The sequence below is a fragment of the Sinocyclocheilus grahami genome, unplaced genomic scaffold, assembly GCF_001515645.1.
Source record: "Sinocyclocheilus grahami isolate Dianchi unplaced genomic scaffold, SAMN03320097.WGS_v1.1 scaffold220.1, whole genome shotgun sequence".
NCBI lineage: Eukaryota > Metazoa > Chordata > Actinopteri > Cypriniformes > Cyprinidae > Sinocyclocheilus > Sinocyclocheilus grahami.
Window position 1 is genome coordinate 294,225 of NW_015505399.1, and position 22,659 is coordinate 316,883.

The 22,659-nt window shown below is 38.1% G+C and overlaps 1 protein-coding gene across 1 annotated transcript; it reads left to right on the top strand.

Annotated features, from left to right (window-relative positions):
- Positions 1-1,605: 1,605 nt before the first annotated feature.
- LOC107596544 (trichohyalin) lies at positions 1,606-21,680 on the top strand. Its single transcript, XM_016287299.1, has 20 exons — positions 1,606-1,622; positions 2,407-2,560; positions 2,640-2,777; positions 4,506-4,583; positions 4,657-4,727; positions 4,810-4,975; positions 6,936-7,042; positions 7,865-8,104; positions 8,310-8,490; positions 8,577-8,720; positions 8,928-9,076; positions 10,182-10,331; positions 10,472-10,628; positions 13,196-13,342; positions 13,535-13,644; positions 14,137-14,290; positions 15,136-15,329; positions 15,611-15,738; positions 15,855-19,924; positions 21,648-21,680. Exons 2-20 carry the CDS (start codon positions 2,420-2,422, stop codon positions 21,678-21,680), a joined length of 6,558 nt encoding a protein of 2,185 aa, XP_016142785.1. The 5' UTR covers positions 1,606-1,622; positions 2,407-2,419.
- The last annotated feature ends 979 nt before the right edge of the window (positions 21,681-22,659 follow it).

Sequence of the window (22,659 nt, forward strand, 5' to 3'; positions counted from 1 at the left end):
CCCCTCCGCCGTCTCTTTCTGCGAATTCTTGCAGTCACCTTTTGCTTTTCACTGTCCAGGGTGAGTAAACTTCGCAGGAAGTTGAAGGAGAGGTAGAGAGACAGATATGTGAGAAAAAGATAACAGGACCAGAGAATCAACATGTCATCCAAAAACAGAAGCCACTCAGTCAGATGAGATGTAGCATCAGAAATATAATGTAGTTGACAGAATATCACATTGACACAATTTTAAAATCTATTGTCTTCAGAAGGACAAAGCAGAGAGTGTCAAATTTCACTCAGTTCTGTTTTCAAACCACTTGAAAATAATCCTGTACAGATGAGAATAAAATTGAACTGACATCTCTGCATGTTGTTTAATTCAAGTCCTGTCTCTGTGCTAATCAGCTTACACTAGATTAGATCATTCTAACCAGTGTCATGACACACCGATCTCTTATTAAAGGGGTCATATTATGCTCTTTTACAAAGTCTTGATTTTGTTTTGGGGGTGTACTAGAACAGGCTCTCATACTAGGTTGCTTGAAAAACACATAATTTTTCACATATTTTACATTATTACAACGCCTCTCTCCCCAGTCTGGCATGAACGGCTGGAATAGTTCCTGTATCCAATGAAGGCCCACCTTCTGAAATACGAAATGTGCTGTGATTGGTTAGCTGGGCCAGTGTGTGTTGTGATTGGCAGCACTCGGCGCCTGGTCGGGGAAATGTCATGCCCCTTACCATAGCCGTCTGCGAGCTTCAGTGTAAATATTGAGTCAAAATCAAATAAATTTGAGCGCGATTTAAACCCGGATGATTGTAACCACTCTAAGTTCGTCTGCTTTGGGAAAGCTAGCGTGTCTCCGACATAGTGATGATAACACTCATTGCCTTCTCTAGTGCAGCTCAACCAGGTCTCGTCCCATTCCTCGATATTTGTGATATCACAAATCCCGGAAAATATGCGTTGTAGTCCAAACAAGTCGTTCGTTGTAGTTTTTGAAAAGTGATTTCTGTTAAATAAAATATCTCCTTATGAAGTGGACTTTGAGCTTTGTAACTTTGCAGATCTTTTTAATGCTCAAACAGCAACATTACAGACTAACTAAAGTTGAAAAAGTGAAAAAGCATAATTGGACCCCTTTAAGATTCAATACTCTATATAGTTCATCCAACAAACAAACAAACAAACAACAGAAATTATAGATTCAAAACTCAATTAAATAATTAAAATAATTCATAAAATAAAATAATGATCGTATGTTATTCTAAAATATAATTACATTATTTTATAATGTTATTCATCTGAGAACTAATGAGTTTCTGTACTGTTATTATATAATCTTAATAGAATTGTTGAGTGTAATCATCCATATCTAATATCAAAAACCAAACCTGTTGCTTAATAGCAGACCTTTTAGCTACTGATTATCCAGTTAGCAAATCTGAAGAGACTCGACTAGATGGTTTTTAGCATAATATCAGGCCATATGTTTAGCACGCAGCAGTAAACAGATGGTAAACGCGTGTCTCCGCGTCGCGTGGTGGCGCTGTTCACAGCAAGCGCATTGACGCACGCGGCTGCTGATTCAAAACACTGGACTTCACAGTTTCAAAACCGGATGCTGCAGGAAGGTAGAAAAACAACATCAAAAACGCGCATATCCGAGGTTTTGCGAGTTTTTTTAGACCGCAACACGGGAATGGACACAGTCAAGTAATCCGTGTTTTCAAAAGTAAGCTACTACTTTATATATGCACTTTAACAGAGACTTAATAAAGCTCTCTGCTACATGGTGACTAAGAACTCTCCGTTACATACAGTATATGTTATATAAATATGTTGCGGATATCTGAATCAGTCATTGAAGTACTTACATACTTTTAAGATTACACCTGAATGAAAGAACTAAAGCCTGAGGCACTCCAAGCTGTCAATCATGTAATTTTACATCATACAGTCAGTAGAGTCCCATAACTGGTCATCTTAGTCTGCAATACCAGCCATTTAATGCTGGAAAGAGATACAGGTGATCTGCAATCTTCATAGTAGACGTTTGAGTTTCCACCATGCTTTAGTTCTTTATTTTTATCACTGAAGAAATGAAAATGGGCCATAATTACTTTCTTAAAATATGTTCCTGATCTTATTGTGAGCGATTTATCAGTGCGTGCTATTCTAAATACAGAAAATACTTGTCCTGTCAATCTCTTTAAAAAAAAATTGTGACTATGAATTCTAAAAAAATTCCTCTACCTCTAACCAATGACCACAGTGACTGTTTTTCACAATCAGATCGATTCCTGATGGGTCTTGTCCTACATTTTTTTTGTGTGTGTAATGTTTATTTTGTGTAAAATTGTTTAATCATGTCACCTTTAATCATTTCATCTAAATAAATGTTTGTATTTTTCACAGCTGATGGCTGGCTATGGAATCAGAACTGTTGATTGGCTGGCAGGAGGAGAGGGCGGAGCTGAGGGCGGAGTTATCACGTCTGCAGGATGAGTTGGCAGTGAGCAGAGCGGAGAGGGAGGAGCTTGAGTCTCGAGCTCAAGCTTTGACTGACAGGGTGAGGTGTCTGGTCCATCAATAACAGAGTGAACACATGGCAAACTTATGATCTGTCTGTTTGTACCCTTGCTGTTTAGCTGTCTCAGACGCTGGACCCTTCTCTGTCATTATCAGTGCGTCTGGACGATGAGCAGCGAGAATGGCGGAGGAAGCTCAGAGAGGGCAGAGAGAGAGAAGCCAGACAGGCTCTGCTCATTCATAAACTTCAGAACAAGGTCTGAACTCACAGCAACTTCATCGCAACTTTAATAATACATCATGTACTGTAACTCCTTTAATAGTGATGGCGAAGGTCCCTGTGGGATTTAATCTTTCTGTATTCATATCATGGATCTTAAATTGTTCTAAATCTAAAACATTTAAGGGGAATTCATACTTACAGTGATTTGCAGTGACAGTGTGAATGGAAGTTCTTTATTAACAGTGTTAGTCATTGCATGACATGAACAACAGTGACTTTGCCCAGTGAAGCAACAGAGTTGAATGAAGTTGGTTCTCAACCTTTTTGACACCAGTGTCCACAACAATATTTGAAGCCCCAGATTAAAATAAGCAACTAAACTAATTCAAGTTAATTTAATTACATTTTAGTATTCCAGAAGTTTGGTCTGAATAAAAATAATAACTTACTTGATTATTAGTTGTTTTGGCTTATTTCAAAACTATTTTTTTCTTATTTTAAATCATTTATGTCATGTTGATGCCCTGTGTTGTTGGGGAAAGTTACTTTTAAAAGTAATGCATTACAATATTGAGTTACTCCATAAAAAAGTAACTAATTACGTTACTTAGTTACTTTTTATGGAAAGTAATGCTTTACGTTACTTTTGTTACTTTCGCGTTACTTTTTAACATATTTAATTATTGCAGGTTTGAGTCATATTTTGAGTTTGCATTTCACTGTTTTAATTCATTTTGATGAATACTAAATCTGTTTTTTTGTGAATTAATGCACATTCACATTTAGTCTAGAACTACATCATGTTCACACAGCGCACACAATGCCTCTGTACTTCCGATTTCTCCCAATATGAGGACAGGAGACTTGTCAGTCAATAAATGGGAAAACACAGTAACTGGCGTTACTTTTTTGAAAAAGTAACTCAGATATTTTCTTGTAAATTAAAAAGTAATGCGTTGCTTTACTAGTTACTTGAAAAAAGTAATCTGATTCCGTAACTCGCGTTACTTGCCAACACTGTTGATGCCTCCTCTGAAGTTTTATGAGGTGGGGTCTAGCCCCTTGGTTGAAAACCACTGCTTTTTGCAAATGAACAGTCATGTTGGGTGACTACCAGTAGAAGTGAAGACACTGGGAGCACGCATAGTCAAGGAAAGGCAAGATGAAGGAGATGGTAATATTAGGGTTCCCACAGCTTCTGGAAACCTGGAAATATCGAAGAAATGAATAAGGTCTTAAAAGGTTATGCAAAACCCATTTACATTTTCATAGTCAATATATCATATCCAGTAATGTCAGTTCTTAAGCTAGAAATACTATTTCTGAATATGATCTCTGTAAAATTATGTTTAAAAATTTGATTCAAGTTTCAACAAAAAACGTGAAAAGTCATGGAAAAATCTTGGAAATGTATTAGTGTGAAAGTGCTGCTCTATTTGATTTACCACTGCCCACATACAGGAATATAGTTGGAAACATGAAGCATGTTTTAATTGATAATCACTTGTCTTTCTTGTTCATGATATCATGCATTGCTATACAACACTTTCCTCATGTTCTTTAACATCAAGAAAACAGATTCCTTGTCAAACTGAACATTTTTTGTACATTTTTTATGGCCAGTTGTTAGGACATCTACAATCAGTCAGCAAAAAACCCCGCTGTTTATGTGAATGCCTCATTAACCTAGCCATTTAAGAGGACCAATCATATTCCAGTTCATACAGACAGTCTCTCACTGGTATGTGCTCATGCATGTCAGGTGTTGGAGTACAGGGCTCGCTGTCAGACTCTGGAGCAGCAGACGATTAGTGAGGAGCGAGAGCTGAGGATCAGAGAGGTGAGACGAGCAACAGTCCTCAGTGTTTTCCTGGAGATCTGTGAGCACCACATTAACGCTGTGCATTTCACAGAGGATGCTGCGGGATGAACGCAGTGACACACTGGAGAGCACCCTCATCAGGCTGGAGGAGGAACAGCAGAGGTGCGGGAGCCGCGTAAATACTATTATTATGTCTTCAGAGCTTGAATTCCTGTGACTGAGTTGTGTTTGTTCACCGGAGCAGATGTTTAGGGCTCTCAGAGGTCAGTACTATTCTGCGGAGTCAGCTCAGCCAATCAACAGAGGCTAATGAAGCCCTGCGGGACGACCTACGAAAGCTAACAGCCGATTGGTCCAAAGCGGTGGAGGAGGTGGTGCAGAAGGAAATCGATTGGCAAAAAGAGAAAGAGGTGAGGAATAAATATTATAAATAATAAAATAAATAATGTAATTGTATATTTAATAGGAAAGGTCTAGAGATCGACACACATACTGATTAAATATTGAATGTACTGGAAACACTTCGTATTGGAAGAAGCAACAGTGATGTGTGTAAATGTAAATCTGTAAAAAGTTCTCTTTTGTTCTCTTTTAGTTGCTCCTTTTCAATAGGGACTGTAATAGAAACTCAGTTTATATGTAAGCTCCGCCTTCTTCCACTTGACTTTTGTGACATCATATAAAAAAGAGGTTTTATGTTGCCACAGCCCATCAGCAAAATCCATTTCTGGCATTATAAGTGTTGCCATAGAAACAGATAATTTCTGAAGATGTAAATGCAGCAAAATCTCTTGTGTTTTCATCTCGTAATTATAGTAATTTCCAGGTGCAGCATTAAATGCAGTTGGTCCTGAAATATGCAGTGTGTGCATGGCCTTACAACAGGTTCATGAGCTTTTGGTAGTTGCTTAGCAATGGCTCAGTTTTTCAGAGGATTTTATCAGTGCATTAGGGAATGTGCTGCAATATATTGTCACCATTATAGGCATGGGCCGATTACCGGTTTCAAGGTATACCGCGATGTGAAAATGTCACGGTTTCAAAACCGCTGACATTTTTCGTTATGTGCTGTTTTTCATGTCTCCTCAAAGACTGAAAGTGTAGGAATCCCTCAGGTTGAGTGCAGTGTAGAGAGTAACACGACCCTCCTCCTCCTGTTGGTGCGAGCGAGCGGTCAGTCACGTGTGTACTGTGTAGGATGGCCGAACTTAAGGAGCTGCCTCTGGAACTTACGCGATCGGCAACCGGCCATTTTTTGTCTTATTGCAAGCAACTCGTCTCTGTTCTGGACTTGCACAAACTGCGTTGCAATGCAATCGTTTTCCAAATGTCATTTATGTGAAAATATGAAGTCTGTAAACGCCTGTTAACTCAGGCCAGAGACGCTGAAGTTAAATCAAATTATGTATATGAAATTATATAACTAAATGATATAAATTATATGTATATGAATTATAGCTAAAATTAAATAACTGTAATTACAGATTTAGGTTAAATAAAGATGTCAGTCTTTATTTTTCTTCTTTTTAGGAAACAAATCAAAGAAAAATAAACAAATTCTACTGTTCCTAATATTCTGTATGTTGCTCAAAAACAAAATATATTGTGTTCAGTGGAAAAATTTTTTTTTTTTTTTTTTTTTTTTTACCCAGTCATTTAAAAATAACACATTTTAGAGCTGTAATGACAATACCGTGAAACCGTGATATTTTTGCTTAAGGTTATCATTCCATCAAAATCTCATACCGGCCCATGCCTAGTCACCAAGCAACTGCGCAGTCACACACAAAGTTGAGTGTGTGTCTTCCATTAGTGGATGTGGGTGAAAAGACATTACAGAAGTGAGTTTTATTCAGTACTTTTTTAACTAAATCCTTGTTAGCTCTTTTAAAATAACCTCAAAGATTGCGACCATATTTCACATTACATTGTAAGGCACAAATATTTTGAAATGTACTTTATTTGACACTCAGTGGTGTTATCATGCAGTAAAGATGGCATCATTCAGACGTCCGTGATATCCACATTCAGCATTTTCTCACAACTCTGCAGTTGTAAACATTATCATTGGCACAATGATTTCTCTTACTCAGGCTGAATTTACAGAGAAAGGCTCTGCAAATGTAGCAGGGAGATGTTGCTGGTTTTTTTGTTCAGGTTTTCTCATTCTTCGACTGACAGACACAAATGGATGAGTGTTTGTGGCGTACGCTGACTGTGCTACCACATGTTTATGATAAACTATACACTTCAGATGATCCACAATGCAAAAACAGCATGTACTGGTTTCATTGATGCAATATAAGCAATATTTGACTTATTTTTTAATTCTGTTTTATTAAATTCGTTGCATCTTTATTTTGAATACAGGCTTTAACAGGCTACATAGGGAAGGAGCAGACCAGGTTGATGACTTTGTGGGGACGTGTAGTCACTCTCAAACGCCAGTGTCACTCTCTGAAGACGGCTACTGACAAGTGAGGACACAACAAAAAAAGAAACTAATTTATGCTTTCAAAAGCAAAAATATGGACGTCTTAGCATCAGGCTAGTTGAAAATGCACTACCGATCAAAGGATTGGGGTCAGTAAGATGAATGTTTTTGAAAGAAGGTCAAAAAAACAGTAATTGAAAGCAGTAATATTGTAAATATTATTGCAATTTAAAATAACTTTTTGTTTTTTTTCAAATATATTTTAAAATGTCATTTATTCCTCTGATGGCAAAGCTGAATTTTTTAGTCACATGATTAATAAAGCGTTCTAATATGCTGAAGAAACATTTCTTATGTTCACAGTTTAAAAACTTAAAAACAAGCTTAATATTTTTATATTTAATGCTTAATATTATTAATATTAACTGATTAATGTCTTTGCTGTCACTTTTGATCAATTTAAAGTGTCTTTGTTGAATAAAAGTTTTTTTTTCAGTCACACTTTATTTTAAGGTCCGATTCTCGCTATTAACAAACCATTAATTATGACTTTTCCCTCAATAAACTCCTAATTTGCTGCTCATTAATAGTTAGTAAGGTAGTTGTTAAGTTTAGGTATTGGGTAGGATTAGAGATGTAGAATATGGTCATGCAGAATATGTGCTTTATAAGCACTAATAAACAGCCAATATTTTAATAATAGACATGCTAATAAGCAACTAGGCCTATTTAATAGTGAGAATTGGTCCCTATACTAAAGTGTTTCCTTTTTTTCCAAAAAAAAAAAAAATCTGATCCCAACAGTAATATATGTATTCTCTATACCTTCTGTTAAGTGTGCATGTGTTGTGTTTTTGTGCTACAGAGACCTGTGGGAGCTGAGAGCTGAGTTCTCTCGTCTCTCCTCATCTCTCCTCTCTTCTCCTCGATCAGTTCCCATGATGCCCCATGACTCCTCTGTAGGCCACTCCACTACAGCGCAACTGCTCTCCTCCTCCCAGGGGCCGCTGTCTCTTGACGATCTCAGTCATGAACAAACTGGCGAGAGGAAGTTGACTGAATTAAAAGCTGACATTGAGTCAGAGACCCTGGAACTCAGGAACAGGTCATTACAGAAATCATGCAACATTAATTCCACTGCATTATTTCAAGTATTCACAATATATTTGCAATGGTTTCGCTGGTGATTAAATTGATTTAGAATTCTGATTCATTGTTTTGTTTACACATTTACACATCATTCAAAACATATTTACATATAGTTTTGTGTTAATTGCAGTGTTTCAGTATACTGATGTTATACTTTTCAGAATCACAGAGCTGAATATGACGATACAAGCTCTTGAATCTGAACGGGAGAAGCAGGAGGCAGAGATGGAGTGGAGACACAGGCTGGAGATGGAGAGAGAAAAAGATCAAGAAAGGAAGTGGGAGAGACAGATAGAAATGGAGAGAAACTTCGAGTCTGTCAGACATGCTGTCACGACACTGGTGAGTCCGATTAAAAAACGGAAATAAATTGTTCTTATTTTAGTGAAGCATGAATGAATTAATGTGTTCTCTGTCTTTTTGTCCAGTCAAGGGTTCTCAGCTCTCAGCAGATAAGCGGACAGTCAAGCTCTCTGTCTTCAGACGATGTGTCCAGTGAAGGATTGTCCTCTGTCCTCTCTGTCATCGCTCAAGCGGAGACTGCCCTGCAGTTGAGACAACAAGAATTACAGGTTGGTCAGTGTGAAATCAGAATTGGCCCTGTTTGCTTTCTTAATACATGTTCCTGGTCTTATTGTGAACAATTCATCAGTGCATGGTTTTCCAAACAAAAAAAGAATGGCTTTATCATCTTTTATCTAAATAAAATAACATGTTCTTTAAAATGAATTTCCTTTTTGGCTGATGTAACCTCTTAGTAAGCCAAATCTTTTTGTCAGGATGCTCAGATGAGCCTGCGTAGACTTGGAACAGAGAAAGAATCACTGGAGCGGAGAATCATGCAGTTGGAGAGTGCGAGAGCAGAGTTTCAGGAACAGACAGATCAGGGAGCACTGCAGATAAAACACACACAAGAACTACTGAACAGGTGAAGAATGCTCGATTATCTCATTATACAAATTCATACAAATACACTTTTATCTTTCAATATTCCTAAAGGCTACCTTTAGCAGTTAATCTAAGTGATCAACTGTATTTTAAAAAGTGTTGTAATATAGCATCTTAGGTTATTTACAAAATATTTGAACCATATTGGTTATCAGCTAAAGTTTTTTTTTATTTATTTAGTGGTACCGATCGCTATTGGATATTTCATTTTAGTTTGTCTCCTTTCTTTATCATTACATTTACATTTTAATCAAACTCTCACTTAAAAATAATCTTTAAAAATGCCTATAATTTAATAACACTGTTGAATGTAAAAATTGAAATTAGAAATATTTTTCATATTGTATGTTATAATATTGCAATACCCAAATTCACTGTTTTAAAATTTAAATGAGTGAATGTAGTGGTTTATTTTTTATTTACTGTACTGTTTAAAGGTTTGGGGTCAGTAAGATATTTTTGAAAGTAATTACTAGTTTTACTCAGCAAAGTCACATTAAATTGATCGAACTCAAAAGAGACAGTAAATGCATGTATAATATTATGTTTATAATAGAAACAATTCTGTTTCAAGTAAATTCTGTTATTTTGAACTTTCTATTCATCAAAGAATCCTGAAAAAGAAAATGATTTCACAAAAATATTGATACTTTGAACATTGATGATAATAATAACAAGAAAAAGAAGAAAAATAAATGTTTCTTGAGCACCAAATCAGCATATTAGAATGATTTGATCGTGTGACTCTGAAGACTGGATTAATGATGCTGAAAATTCAGCTTTGCCATCACAGTAATAAATTATTTAATTTTAAATTGTACAAATATGTCACAATAAATGTGTTTTTATTGTATTTTTTATCAAATAATAAATAAAACTACACAAATAGATATATAAAATATAAAATGTATGCTAAAATATATTTATATTATGATAAAATCTTACCCCAGACTTTTGAACGTTAATGTATTTTTTAACAAGATAGTATAGAATTTTGTTAGCGGCCACTACAAATAATTATTAGCTAAATGCTATTGGCCATAATTGTAAAACTGACATTGTGTGTGTGTGTGTGTATGTGACAGTGAGAGGGAAATGGTGACTAGTTTGCGCAGTCAGATAGAAGGGGCTGAGAGACTCGCTGAGGAGCTGAGACAGGAGAATGAACACTTGAGACGACAGAGAGAGAAGGAGGAGGAGGATAGAATCCAGCTGGAGAGAGAGAGACAGAAACGGTATGCTTGTCCATCAATCACCGTTTAACATTATGCAGAATTCATTTAGGATGTGCGTGTCATTAGAGCCCTGTTCAGTCATGCTCATCATGCCATATTCTGCTGGTAAATAACTCTGATAAGGTTTATTTGTAAATCAGCATGGAGACAGAGATGCTAGAGACCACTCAGCTGTGCGAGAGAGAGACTCGTACCCGTCTGGAGATGCACAGCCTGCATGGGGCACTAGAGAGAGAGAAGCTGGACAGAGGACGAGCTGAGCAAGAGGCCGCCGACACTAAAGATTCCTTACTCAAGGTAAACTGATAGAGTGGAGAGAGTCGTGACTGCCACAAATCATTCTCACAATTTCAGCAAATCCTAGCCACTTATATACAGTGCTGCTCAAAAGTTTGGGGTTGGTATGGTAAAAACGGTCATAATGTGAAATATTACTACAATATTTCATACTGATTTGCTCAAACATTTCTTATTATCAATGCTGAAAACAGTTGTGCAGCTTAATATTTTAGTAGAACCTGTGATACTTTTTTTTTAGGATTCTTTGATGAATAGAAAGTTCAAAAGAACGACATTTATTTGACATAGTAAAAACATTTATAATATTACAAAATATTTCTGTCACTTTTGATCAATTCAATGCGTCATTGTTGAATAAAAGTATTAATTTCTAAAAAAAAATTAAATAAATCTTACTGACCCCAAACTATTGAATGGTAGCGTAACCTTGACGACATACAGTCACTAAAGGGGTCCAATTATGCTTTTTCACTTTTTCAACTTTAGTTAGTCTGTAATGTTGCTGTTTGAGCATTAAAAAGATCTGCAAAATTACAAAGCTCAAAGTCCAATTTTTAAGGAGATATTTTATTTAACAGAAATCACTTTTCAAAAACTACAACGAACGACTCGTTTGGACTACAACGCATATTTTCCGGGATTTGTGATATCACAAATATCGACGAATGGGACGAGACCTGGTTGAGCTGCACTAGAGAAGGCAACAAGTGTTATCATCACTATGTCGGAGACACGCTAGCTTTCCCAAGGCAGACGAACTTAGAGTGAACGGCACATTTTGTGTTTCAGAAGGCGGGCCTTCATTTGATACAGGAACTATTTGAGCCGTTCATGCCAGACTGGGGAGAGAGGTGTTGTAATAATGTAAAATATGTGAAAAATAATGTGTTTTTCGAACAACCTAGTATGAGAGCATGTTCTAGTACACCCCCAAAACAAAATCAAGACTTTGTAAAAGAGCATAATAGGACCCCTTGCTAGAACAGGGTTGGACTCTTTTTGACTCCAGCTGCCTTAATTCTTCATGGCATAGATCCAACAAGGTGTTGTTTTGGTCTATATTGCCATGATTTCATAACACAGTCGGCTGCTAATACATGATGTGAATCTCCCGTTCCACCACATCCTAATGGTGCTCTTTTGGATTGAGATCTGGTGACTTTGGAGGCCATTTGAATATAGTGAACTCATTGTTATGTTCAATAAACCAATTTGAGATTTTTTTTTTTATCTTTGTGACATGGCACGTTATCATACTGGAAGTAGCCATCACAAGATGGGTACACTGTGGTCATAAAGGGTTAGACACGGTCAGCAAAAATACTCAGGTAGGCTGAGGCGTGTAAACGATACTCATTTGGTACTAAGGGGCCCAAAGTGTGCAAAAAATATCCCCCACACCATCACACCACGAGCAGCCTTGATCGAAGACAGGATGGAACCACGCTTTCATGTTTTTTATGCCAAATTCTGACCCTACCATCTGAATATGGCAGCAGAAATCATGACTCGTCAGAGAAGGCAACCTTTTTCCAATCTACTATTGTCCAATTTTAGAGCCCGTGGGAATTGTAGCCTCAGTTTCTTCTTCTTAGCTGACAGGAGTGGCGCCTGGTGTGGTCTCCTGCTACTGTAGCACATCTGCTTCAAGGTCGAACGTGTTGTGCATTCAGAGATGCTCTTCTGCATACCTCGTTTGTAACAAGTGGTTATTTGAGGTCTATCTGCTCGAACACTCTGGCCATTCTCCTCTGACCTTTGGCATCAACAAGGCATTTTTGTCCACAAAATATTGGATATGTTCTCTTTTTCGGGCCATTCTCTGTAAACACTAGAGATGCTTGTGCATGAAAATATCAGTAGATTAGCAGTTTCTGAGATACTCAGACCAGTCCGTCTGGCACCAACAACAATGCCACATTCAAAGTCATTATGTTCGGACCACATTTGGAGTTGGTTCATATAGTATTTGAACGACGCTGAAGCCAGCTCTAACTATAGCATGGAACATCACAATATATACCAGTTCTGCACTGCAACTTGACAGTGTGCTTATTTGAAGAGTGAAAAGATTATTTTTCCTGCATCTGTTTTGAAAGCCTCATCACATATGTGTGTGTTACCAAAGCAACCCATGCAGATAGGTTGGTTATGTCTGGACACAAAAATCTGATTTGATCACTTGCAATTAATAGTGTGGACAGTCTGCCTGAAAAGATCTGATTTAAGGGAAAAAAATCTGATTTGCCTGCAATCTTAAATCACCTTTCTTCCCCATTCTGATGCTTTGTTTGAACTTCAGCAGATCGTCTTGACCATGTCTACATGGCTGGAGTGTCTACATATGGAGTGTATACCATATACATAAGCAAAACAGCTGTGTCAATTTGCCCAAAACTGTCACACACTGGCCCTGGGACATCAGACAATTCTGCCTGTTAAAATGAACCGATGGGAGTTTTGTCCGAGTTGTGTAGTTTCCCATTCTGTATTTTGTCACCCATCCAAACCTCTCAATCATTCCTTTATGTTGTCCTCCATTTTCCCTCTCTCCTCCCTTCCAGGCACGGGAGTCATTACTGGCCCTGTCCTCCAGTCAAACCCAGCTCAAGAGGGAGCTGGCAGAAGGTCGAGATGCCCTGGAGAAGATGGCTACTTTAAATGAAGCTCTGGCCAAGGACAAGAGAGAACTCAGTGTTCGTACTCTGCAGGTCTGGCACACAGGTTTAGCCAATCTTTAGCATAGATCACTTACACTGCCTAGGGACGTGACCAAATCCCTGCAAGCTGTCACAGGCCTCTTGCCTTTAATTACTTGATCCAGTGCCAGATTGAGTTGCTGATAGGGCCAGGTTTGGGATGGAGGGATGAGAGGTGTGATTTTTGTTTTCCTGACCCCTCAGCTGGAGACGGAGGTGGCAGAAGCCCAGGCCCAGATCCAGGCATGTGGCGCAGAGATGGCAGGTCTGCGCAGAGAAGTGAAGACCTCGTCTCTAGAGGCCAACAAATTAAGGTGCGGCATTGTGAAACAGGGACATATTTAAAAGTCAGCTGATGAAAAGGCTGTAGATATATTATGAAGTGCGGAGTATGTTAGCTTGGAAGCTTCATTATTATAATGATAGAAATGCAAAATTAAAAAGAATGTATTTAATATATTAAAACACTGCTAAACTATGAATATCCTGATATAAATATTGTTTATATTGCCTACCCTTTACCTCCTTGTTATGCGCAAGGCAGAGTAAAATATGTTTGTGTAATAGGGAGTTTAAAATCTGTAGATGAAGTGTGTCTGTGACTTTAAATGGCAGCTAATCAGGTCCCTAATGAGCTGGTATGAGTTTGGTAGGAATACTAATGAATACATGGGGCTTTAGATGACACTATAAATGTCTGAGTTTATCTCAACAGCTGTTATATTAGGCTGTAGTATGCTGGCCCTGTGTTTTCACAGCCAGTGATTCTTCACTTCAATTGTGTTGATGATCTCACTGCGTTCCAGGGAACGAAGAGAGACGGATCTGAAAACTCTGCAGCAGCTCCGAGACCGGGAGAGAGAGCTGGAGAATGAGCTGGAGACTGAGAGGGAGGACAGAGAGAGGGAGGTGACTGCTCTCACAGAAGAGAAGAAGAATAATGAACAAAGGATTGCAGAGGTGAGAAACTCAAGACAATACTGACTGCTTGCAAACTAGATTCATCACACAAAAGTGTACATTTTTGAAAAGTAAACATTGTGTTCTAACTAGGTGCAAGTTGACAAGTTTCCAAGTAATTCTCTCTCTTTGTATATGTATGTGTGTGTATTAATCAAATCAACATATTTTACTTAATATAATAAAATAATAAAAAATAATTTCTTTTTAAGTAGAACAATACAAATAATGAAATATTTCACTTATTGTGAAATTAATATAAAATTGTAAAATAATCGTACAATAATTTGTTTGTTGAGTAGCTGTGCAATATAAGGTGAAATGGCATAAAAACACACAACATGAAGACGGAGCAAAACAGCTGTATACTTACATCCACAATAATATCAGAATGTATTGGTCAAGTATAGTACACACATATAGTAAAGTCTCGTAACAGCATGTACAGTAATTACAAAAACGCAGATTTGCATTAACAAGGAGTGTACAACACAGTAACAGTGAAGCAACAAAATGACCAAAAAGCTGACGGTATGGAGGAAATACAGCTATTTAAACAGATGCGGTGAAAGGTGATTGGCAGCATGTACCAGAGCGTTATCTTCCATGATGAAGAATGACAAGCTGTTTGTCCAGTAGGATCTGTAACACAAAACAGACCAACCCACACAAACACATATACATAAACATTCCATAACAAAGACTATTGATTGAGTCCTGATCACCCTAGGTTTTTGATAATGATGGGATTTAGTGTATATTATTCCGTACACGTATTTTCCTGTTTTCAAATACTTCATGTTTTGGGTCTACTCATGGACAGTGATGATGTGCTTATGTTTCAGTTAACTGAGCAGTGCAGCACGATGATGAAGGAGTTGCAGAGTGTCCAGGCAGAACTGCTCAAAGCAGCAGAGCAGCAGAGAAGAGCTGAACGAGAGAGAGACGACCTAATCAGAGAGAGCCAGAGACTAGAGGACACAGTGTGTTCACTGGAGAGAGAGAAGGAGGAACTCACACAGGTCAAAGAGGAACTCCGGTATAATGAAACAGAGTTTCCCATAAAACAACATACTAACAGCTCAGTATTCTTTCATACTAGTCTTTTCAAGCTTTATGAGGACATTTTTTGTTAAACATATTTAAACCTATTTTTGTCATCAAAGCGTCATCCTTTTTGTCAAGTTGCTAGGTTGTTACCTTTAAAACCAACATCAACTATTTTATGTTAGATCTGTATAACTAGATCAGAATCAATTGTTTGAACCATATTTGTACCAGTCCCCTATTAGTTTCTAACCTGCTGCTGTCTCTCTTCAGAGGCGTGGTAGCATGCCTCCAAAAGCAGATTGCTCAGGTTCAGGAACAGGCCTCAGGTCTGGAGATGCAGTGCAGTCATCTGCAAACACAGGTGGAAACGCTGACACAGACCAAAGATGTCTTGCAAGGTTGGACTGTTTTATTATAATAAACTTCTGATTGACTATTCACTTTACTGGCTTAACATGCTAGTATATTTGTATGTGTAATAAAAATTTAACATTTTTCACTCTAAATTGTGTAGGAGAGATTCAGTGTCTACAGACAGACTTGGAGAGAGAGACAGCACAAAGAGAGTGGGAAAGAAAAGAATCAACAGAGGAAAGAAGGAAGAGTGAAAGAGATATAGAAAACTGGCAGTCAGAATGCAAGAGGATTCAGAGAGATGTTGAACAAGAATCACAGAAAAACAAAGTACAAGCAGAAGAGAGCAAAATAGAGAGAGAAAGATGGCAAAAAGAGAGAGAAGCTCTGAATGCAGAACTCGGCCAGAAAGATGGAGAAGTGGAGATACTGAGGAACAAGATTGATGGTTTGTTAAAAGAAAAAGAAGAGCTTTCAGACATCTTAGACAAAAGAAACACAGAACTTGAGAAACTACAAACGAAATCAGCAGCAGAGCAGAAAACAGCTGAACTAAGACTGAGAGAAGCGTGTGATGAGATTGAGAGATGGAAGGAGAGAGAAAATGAGGTTCAGAGAGCGAAAGAAGAGTTAAATCAGAAGTTTATAGAAAGTGTGGAAAGAGGAAGTCAAAACCTCAAGATCATAGAGAGAGAGAAGTCAAAGATGTCTGATCTGCTGAAAAAGGAGGAGGATGAAATACGAAAGAGAGGAGAGGATATCGAAGAGTTAAAATTGAAAGTCCAATCACATGAGAGAACAATTGAGAGTCTGGAAATAGAGTTACAAGAGAAAGAGACCTTGGAGAGTAGATTAGAAGCCCTGGAGAAACACAACACTCAACTGAAAGAGAGAGAGATGGAGAAAATAAGAGAAAATGACACCAAACAAAACAAAAGAGATGAGCAAGAGAGGGAGAAAGATATGCGGTGGAGAAGACAGTTAGAACAGAAAGATGGAGACTTGATAGAGCTCAAAAGCAGAATTGATGAACTGATGAGAGAGAAAGAACATATCTCATTACTCGTGGAAGAAAGAGATAAAGATGTTGAACAATTACAAACTATGTTGTCCACAGAAAAGAATACTCTTGAACTGCGACTGAAAGAGGTGAAAGACAATGTGGAGTGGTGGAAGAGACGAGCTGACAACATAGAAAAAGTGAAGGAGAGCGTAAACCGGGTTGCTGAAAGAGAGAGGACAGAACTAAGAGAGCTTCTTAGAGAAAGAGAGGAAGAGGTACAAAAGAGAGAAGAGGACATTGGTGATCTCAAAGGTAGAATTCAGTCATTAGAGGTAATCATAGAGAAACTAGAGGCTGATGTTGAGCAGAAGGACGAACAACTTAAACTTCTAAAGGAGCAAAACTCAAAGATGAAAGAGAAGGAGATGGAGAAACAAAAAGAGGTGGACAGAAAGCAACTGGAGCTTAAGGAACAGGAGAAACAACTGAATAGAGAATTAGAAGATCTCAATACCAAAATGGAGGCAGTCATTCGAGAAAAAGAGGAGACACTAGAAAGGGTGGATGAGAGAGATAGTGAGCTAAAAGAATTACAAGCAAAACTTACACAAGAACAGATGATGTTCGAACAGAAGCTCAAAGCAGAACACGAAGAGGTGAACAGGTGCAAAGCCAAGTTAATTGAGATGGAACGAGACCGGATGAACTCAGAAGAAAGGGAAGAAGAGAGAAGGAAAAGACAGGAGATTGAGGAGAGAGATAGGGAGCAGATACTGAGAGGAGAGCTCCTTCAGAAGGAGACAGAGTTGAGGCAGTTGAGACTGAAGATTGATGAACTGAACCAGAAGAATGAGGAGGGCAGGAAGATAAGATTGGAGCAACAAGAAGACCTTGAACGCCAAACTGGCCTCCTACAAGACACAGAGGAGGAGGCGGAGGCACTGAAGAAGAGTTTACAACAAAAAGAAAAAGAGGAAAGGGATAGAGTCCACCGTGAGGAAGAAGCAATGAAAAGGCTGAAAGAAAAGCTGCACGAAGCCGAGCAGAGGAATCTTGATGTTTCAAGCAGTCTACGGGAGACGGAAACGGCACTGGAGAAGGAAAAGCGTCAACATCGAGAGAAAGAGGAGACACTTATGGACTGTAATCAAGAGCTACTATTGGTCAGGCGTGAGCGAGATCAAGAGAGGGAGACTGTTGAAGATATGAAGAAACTTATAGGCGAACAGGGCAAAGAGGTGAAGACGCTGAAGGGAAAACTGGATGAACGGTTAGGAGAGTTGGGAAGGTTGTCACAACTGCTGCAGGAGAGCCGAGGGGAAGCACAAGTGCTTGAATCCAGGGTAGAGAACAGTGAAGAGGAGAAACAAAGATTGAAGAGGTCTTTGAGTCAGATTGAAGATGACAGGAGTCGTCTGGAGACCCAACTGAGAGATGAAAAGACGGTAGGGGAAAGGCTGAGAGCCAGGCTTGAGGATCTGCAAAAAGGTCAGCATATCCTGATGGAGGAGAAGACGGGACGCATGGAAAAGCTTGGGGCCCGAGTACGAGAGCTGGAGGAGGAGAGAGACCATCTCTCAGCAGAGCTTCGCAGGAAAGAGCGAGAGATTGAGGCTCTGAGAGATGAAACGCTTCGAGAGAGGCGAGACAAGGACAGGATAAGCTCTTTGCTGAATGATGCAAAAGAAAGGAAAGAAGCACTGGCTGCCCAGGTGGATACTTTACAAGAACAGTTGGTTAATCTTTCAAGAACCAAAGAAGAAACCAGGTCAAAAATCCAGGAACGAGAAGAGCAGAACCAGAAGATGCGAGAGGGCCTGATTGCAGGCCTTCAGGAGATGGCGACTCTGAAGGAACTGCTAGAAGAGAGTCATCGTGAGGGAGAGAGACTCCGGTCCATGATGCAGGAAAAGAAGGACGAGTTGGTCCGAAGCAGAGAGGAAGGTGTTAGGGCAGCACAGATTGAAGCCAAAGATCTTCTACTCAAAGTCCAGATGTTAGAGAAGCAAAAACAGGAGCTTAAGACTGCCCTTCACCTCCAAGAGGAACATCTTCGGAAGAAAAACGAGGAAGGTTTGCGAGAGAAGGAACAAATGCAGCTAAGACATGAGAAGCTAGAAGAAGAATTGGCGACCATGAAGAGCGTAGCAGAGCAGAGAGAGGCTGAGCTGACCAGAGCGAAGGCTAGAATGGACATCCTGGAAGATCAGAGGACTGAACTCAGCTCTTTGGCAGCAGAAAGGACCAGAGAAGCAGAGGAACTGAGCAACAGATTCAGAGAGCTGAGACAGGAAGTGGACAGACTGAGAGAGGACAGAAGAAGAGAGAGTAAAGACTGGGTGGAACTCAAACGAGAAAATAATGAGAAACAAGGTGTGTTAGAGGGATTGGAGCGCCTCAGAAAAACAATGAGTGAGAAGGAAAAGGAGATAGAATCGATGAAAGAGAAATATGAAAATGAGAAAAGAAAAAGTGAGAAATTTCAGCAAGCGGAGGATCAAAACATAAGACAACTAGAATTATTGTCAGAGAGACTCGAGGACAAAGAAACTGAGCTGGAGAGTATTCGAGAAATGGCGTATAAAGAACAGTCAGCAAAACTTAGATTGCAAGATGAATTTGAAGATGAGAAAAGAAATACCAAGATATTGAGGGAAGAAATAGAAACCTTAGAGAAAGAGAAACAAGAGCTTGAGACCAAAATGGAAGAGGATTTACGTAATCTTAGAGAATCTGAAAAGAAAAACAATGGAATGAAGATGGATAGTGGCCATGGTACTCTATCAGACTTCCTAAAAATCAATGCTGAATATCAGTCTCCTGACAAGTTGTTAGAGACAGACGCACTTAGAAAGGACCTTACAAAAAAGGAACAGGAAATCGAGAGGTTGAAGTCCAAGGCTCAGACCCTACAGACTGAGATCAACAGACTGCACTCCACAATAAGAAATGAGAACATAAAAACTGGACCACCAGACACTGGGGACTGGGGAAGGCTAAAGGAACAAATGTCCACTGTCCTTTTAGAAAAGAAGGAGAGGGACAGACTCCTCAGAGATAAGGACGTTGAGGTATATGCTCTGAAAGAGCGAATTGAAGAGCTGAGTAAAGATAGGGACCGTGTCAGGATGGCTCTAGAGAAAACTGAATCCACGCTGATTTACTATAAGGAGAGGCTGGAACAGCAGGAGCATACGAGAAAGCGGGCAGGAGCTGATACACCACAGGTCAGTAAGGCAGAGACATCTTTAATTTAAAATACCAAGCATAAAATATGTCGTTATGGTCACAGATAAAAGTACTTTTAAAAAAAATGTTTTTTTATTTATTTAACATATTTGATTTTTATGGGCCCGAGATCTGCCCATATACATGGAAAAAAACCAAGCGGGTTACAATACAATGTTACAAAACTATATTAGCGGGATAACAAGTACATCTCAGGATTTCAATAGGCCCGATAAAGTATCAATAAGGTCCAACCAAAATTGTATTGTCTTTCTGGTGGCACCATGTATTTTGGATGTGGGACACTCCAAAAGGGCAACGTCCAGCAAATACGACATCCACGTCAATCCAACTGGGGTAGATGGATTCAACCACAATTTTAAAATAACCTTTTTGGCAGCAGTATAAAAGTACATATTTGTGTATTTGTGCTGATATGACCTTGGACTCTATTCAGACACCTACTGGTGTGGATGCAGCAAAAGCTAAAGATTTCAGTTACAGAACATCAAAATGTCCTTTTTTCAATCAACCATAATTTGTGTATTCTGTGACCGAAACTGTCCAGAAACTCTGGGCTACAGAGGAAGTGAGTAGTATTTGGCTGGTTAATAAAAATTACTGCATGCACCTCTATAGATAAATTAGTTTAATTATCTAAGACTAGTATATGGAACTCACAGTTTAGCAGGATTGTGATCCTAAAATAATTTAAATTGACCATTTTCCTTTCCATTCAAAAGTTTGGGTAAATTAGTTTTTTTTAAAAGAAATGAATTAACAAGGATGCAATAAATTGATCAAAAAGGACAGTAAAGACATTTATAATGTTACAAAAGATTTCGATTTCAAATAAATGCTGCTCTTTTGAATGTTCTATTTATCCAGGGATCCTAAAAAAATGTGCCATGGTTTCCAGTATTAAGCAGCACAGCTGTTTTCAACATTAATAATGATAAATGTATTTGAGCAGCAAATCAGCATATTCAAATGATTTCTGAAGGATCATGTGACACTGAAGACTGGAGTAATGATGCTGAAAATTCAGATTTGCCATCACAGGAATAAATTAAATTTTTAAATATATTAAAATATATTAAAAAGTTATTTTAAACCGTATTCATATTTCACAATATTACTGTTACTGTGCTTTTGATTAAAAAAGCCTGAGTGAGCATTAGAGACTTATTTTAGAAAACATTAAATTTTCTTTTACGGACCCCAAACTTTTTAAACATTAGTGTACATTTTGTAGCTTCTTTTTTTCTCTTGAGCTCTACTTTCTTGTACCAAAAGCAGTTGACATTCTTTTTTTATTGTTATTATTTTTGACTCCCTTTGTGTCCTAATTAAATGTGCTTTTGTTGCTACTGCGTCTTTAAGACATCTTTATGTACATGATTGGCTACCCTTTTTGAATGTGAAACAAGCAAAAATGCCCTTACCATGTGACTGAATTTTGAGTAAGCTGTTGATAAAACGTAAACATGACTAGTCATGGGTGTGATATCAGCAGTGTGGCAATTTTGAAATTAGACTGTTTTAGGCTTAGTTTCCATAATTGGCGCGAGTGGACTGAGGAGGGAGCTTGTTTTGATCCATAGAATATTTCCTCTTTTAGTGCAAAAAAGTGAGGTCAATCTGTTTTCATGACATGTTCCCTTTAAACACTCTCCAGTGAATTTTTCGTTTACGTTGAATTGTTTTGGGCAATATTAATAGGAGAAAGAGCTTGAACTGTTAGTAACATGCTAATACCAAACTTTTTTATTGCAATCAGTTGTTTTATGTGTCTTTTAAGTGTTAATTGCAAGTGAAAAGCAAAAATAGTTCAATATTGTGCTGTGTAGGACCTGTCAGATGGTACTGAAAAGGAAGAGCTTAAGCGTCTCAGAGTCCGAGCCAATGAGCTGGAAGAACAGGTTCGTTCTGAACACAACAGTTAATTTGTATTTTGACACACAACGTGGCCTCAAAACTTAAACCCAATTTCTAGGTTCATCATCTTCGTTTTAGTGACAATTCACATACAAATTGACAATAAAAGCAAAAATGTCAAGAAATTCAAAGAAACAATGATTAAAAAATAAATAAATAATGCAAATTAAGGAAGAAGAAAAAAAGAGGAAAAAAACTAAATCAACAACAACAAAAAAAGAACTAAATACAGAGGGGTATTGAGAACAAATCCATATCTCTAACTACAAAATAAGTGCAAAGGTCCTTAAAAAGGATAAAGCTTCAAGGCTTTACAACAATCTATGGTCTTTTTTGCTTTAGAGTTCCTTACATCTTCCATCACTTTAGTGGGTGAAACCGATGACTACATGACTAGGTCATATCTCATTTTCAAAGTAAATAAGGAAATACTATGTCATTTTATATGTCTTATTCGAATTTGTAGTCTGATAAGTATTTACGTAAAATATTAGGAAAGAAAAACAGATGAACTGAACTCCTACTTTTCTGTTACCTACACGCATAATAACTATTGCATTGTAATCATTGCGTAATTTATAACTCTTAAAAAAGATCATTATTAAAAACAGTTTCTGCCAACATAGCGTAGTTAATATAGATAATTACGGGTTACTACTGGAAAATAGTCAGATTTCTTTCAAACGGCGTAAAACAGGAGTTCTCAAGACTCGAAGACAATTCTCAAGACACTCCATTTTCAATCGGATATTGCCTCTGGTATTTCACAGAAGTTATGACAACGTTGCTTGTTTTC

What these genes read in the sequence shown, in the direction of transcription:
- LOC107596544 (XM_016287299.1), top strand. Translation starts at nt 2,420, where the DNA reads ATGGAATCAGAACTGTTGATTGGCTGGCAGGAGGAGAGGGCGGAGCTG. An exon ending in CTGGAGGAGGAACAGCAGAG is followed by an intron (nt 4,728 to 4,809) that starts GTGCGGGAGCCG and finishes TCACCGGAGCAG; the next exon opens with ATGTTTAGGGCTCTCAGAGG. An exon ending in TGAGACAACAAGAATTACAG is followed by an intron (nt 8,721 to 8,927) that starts GTTGGTCAGTGT and finishes TCTTTTTGTCAG; the next exon opens with GATGCTCAGATGAGCCTGCG.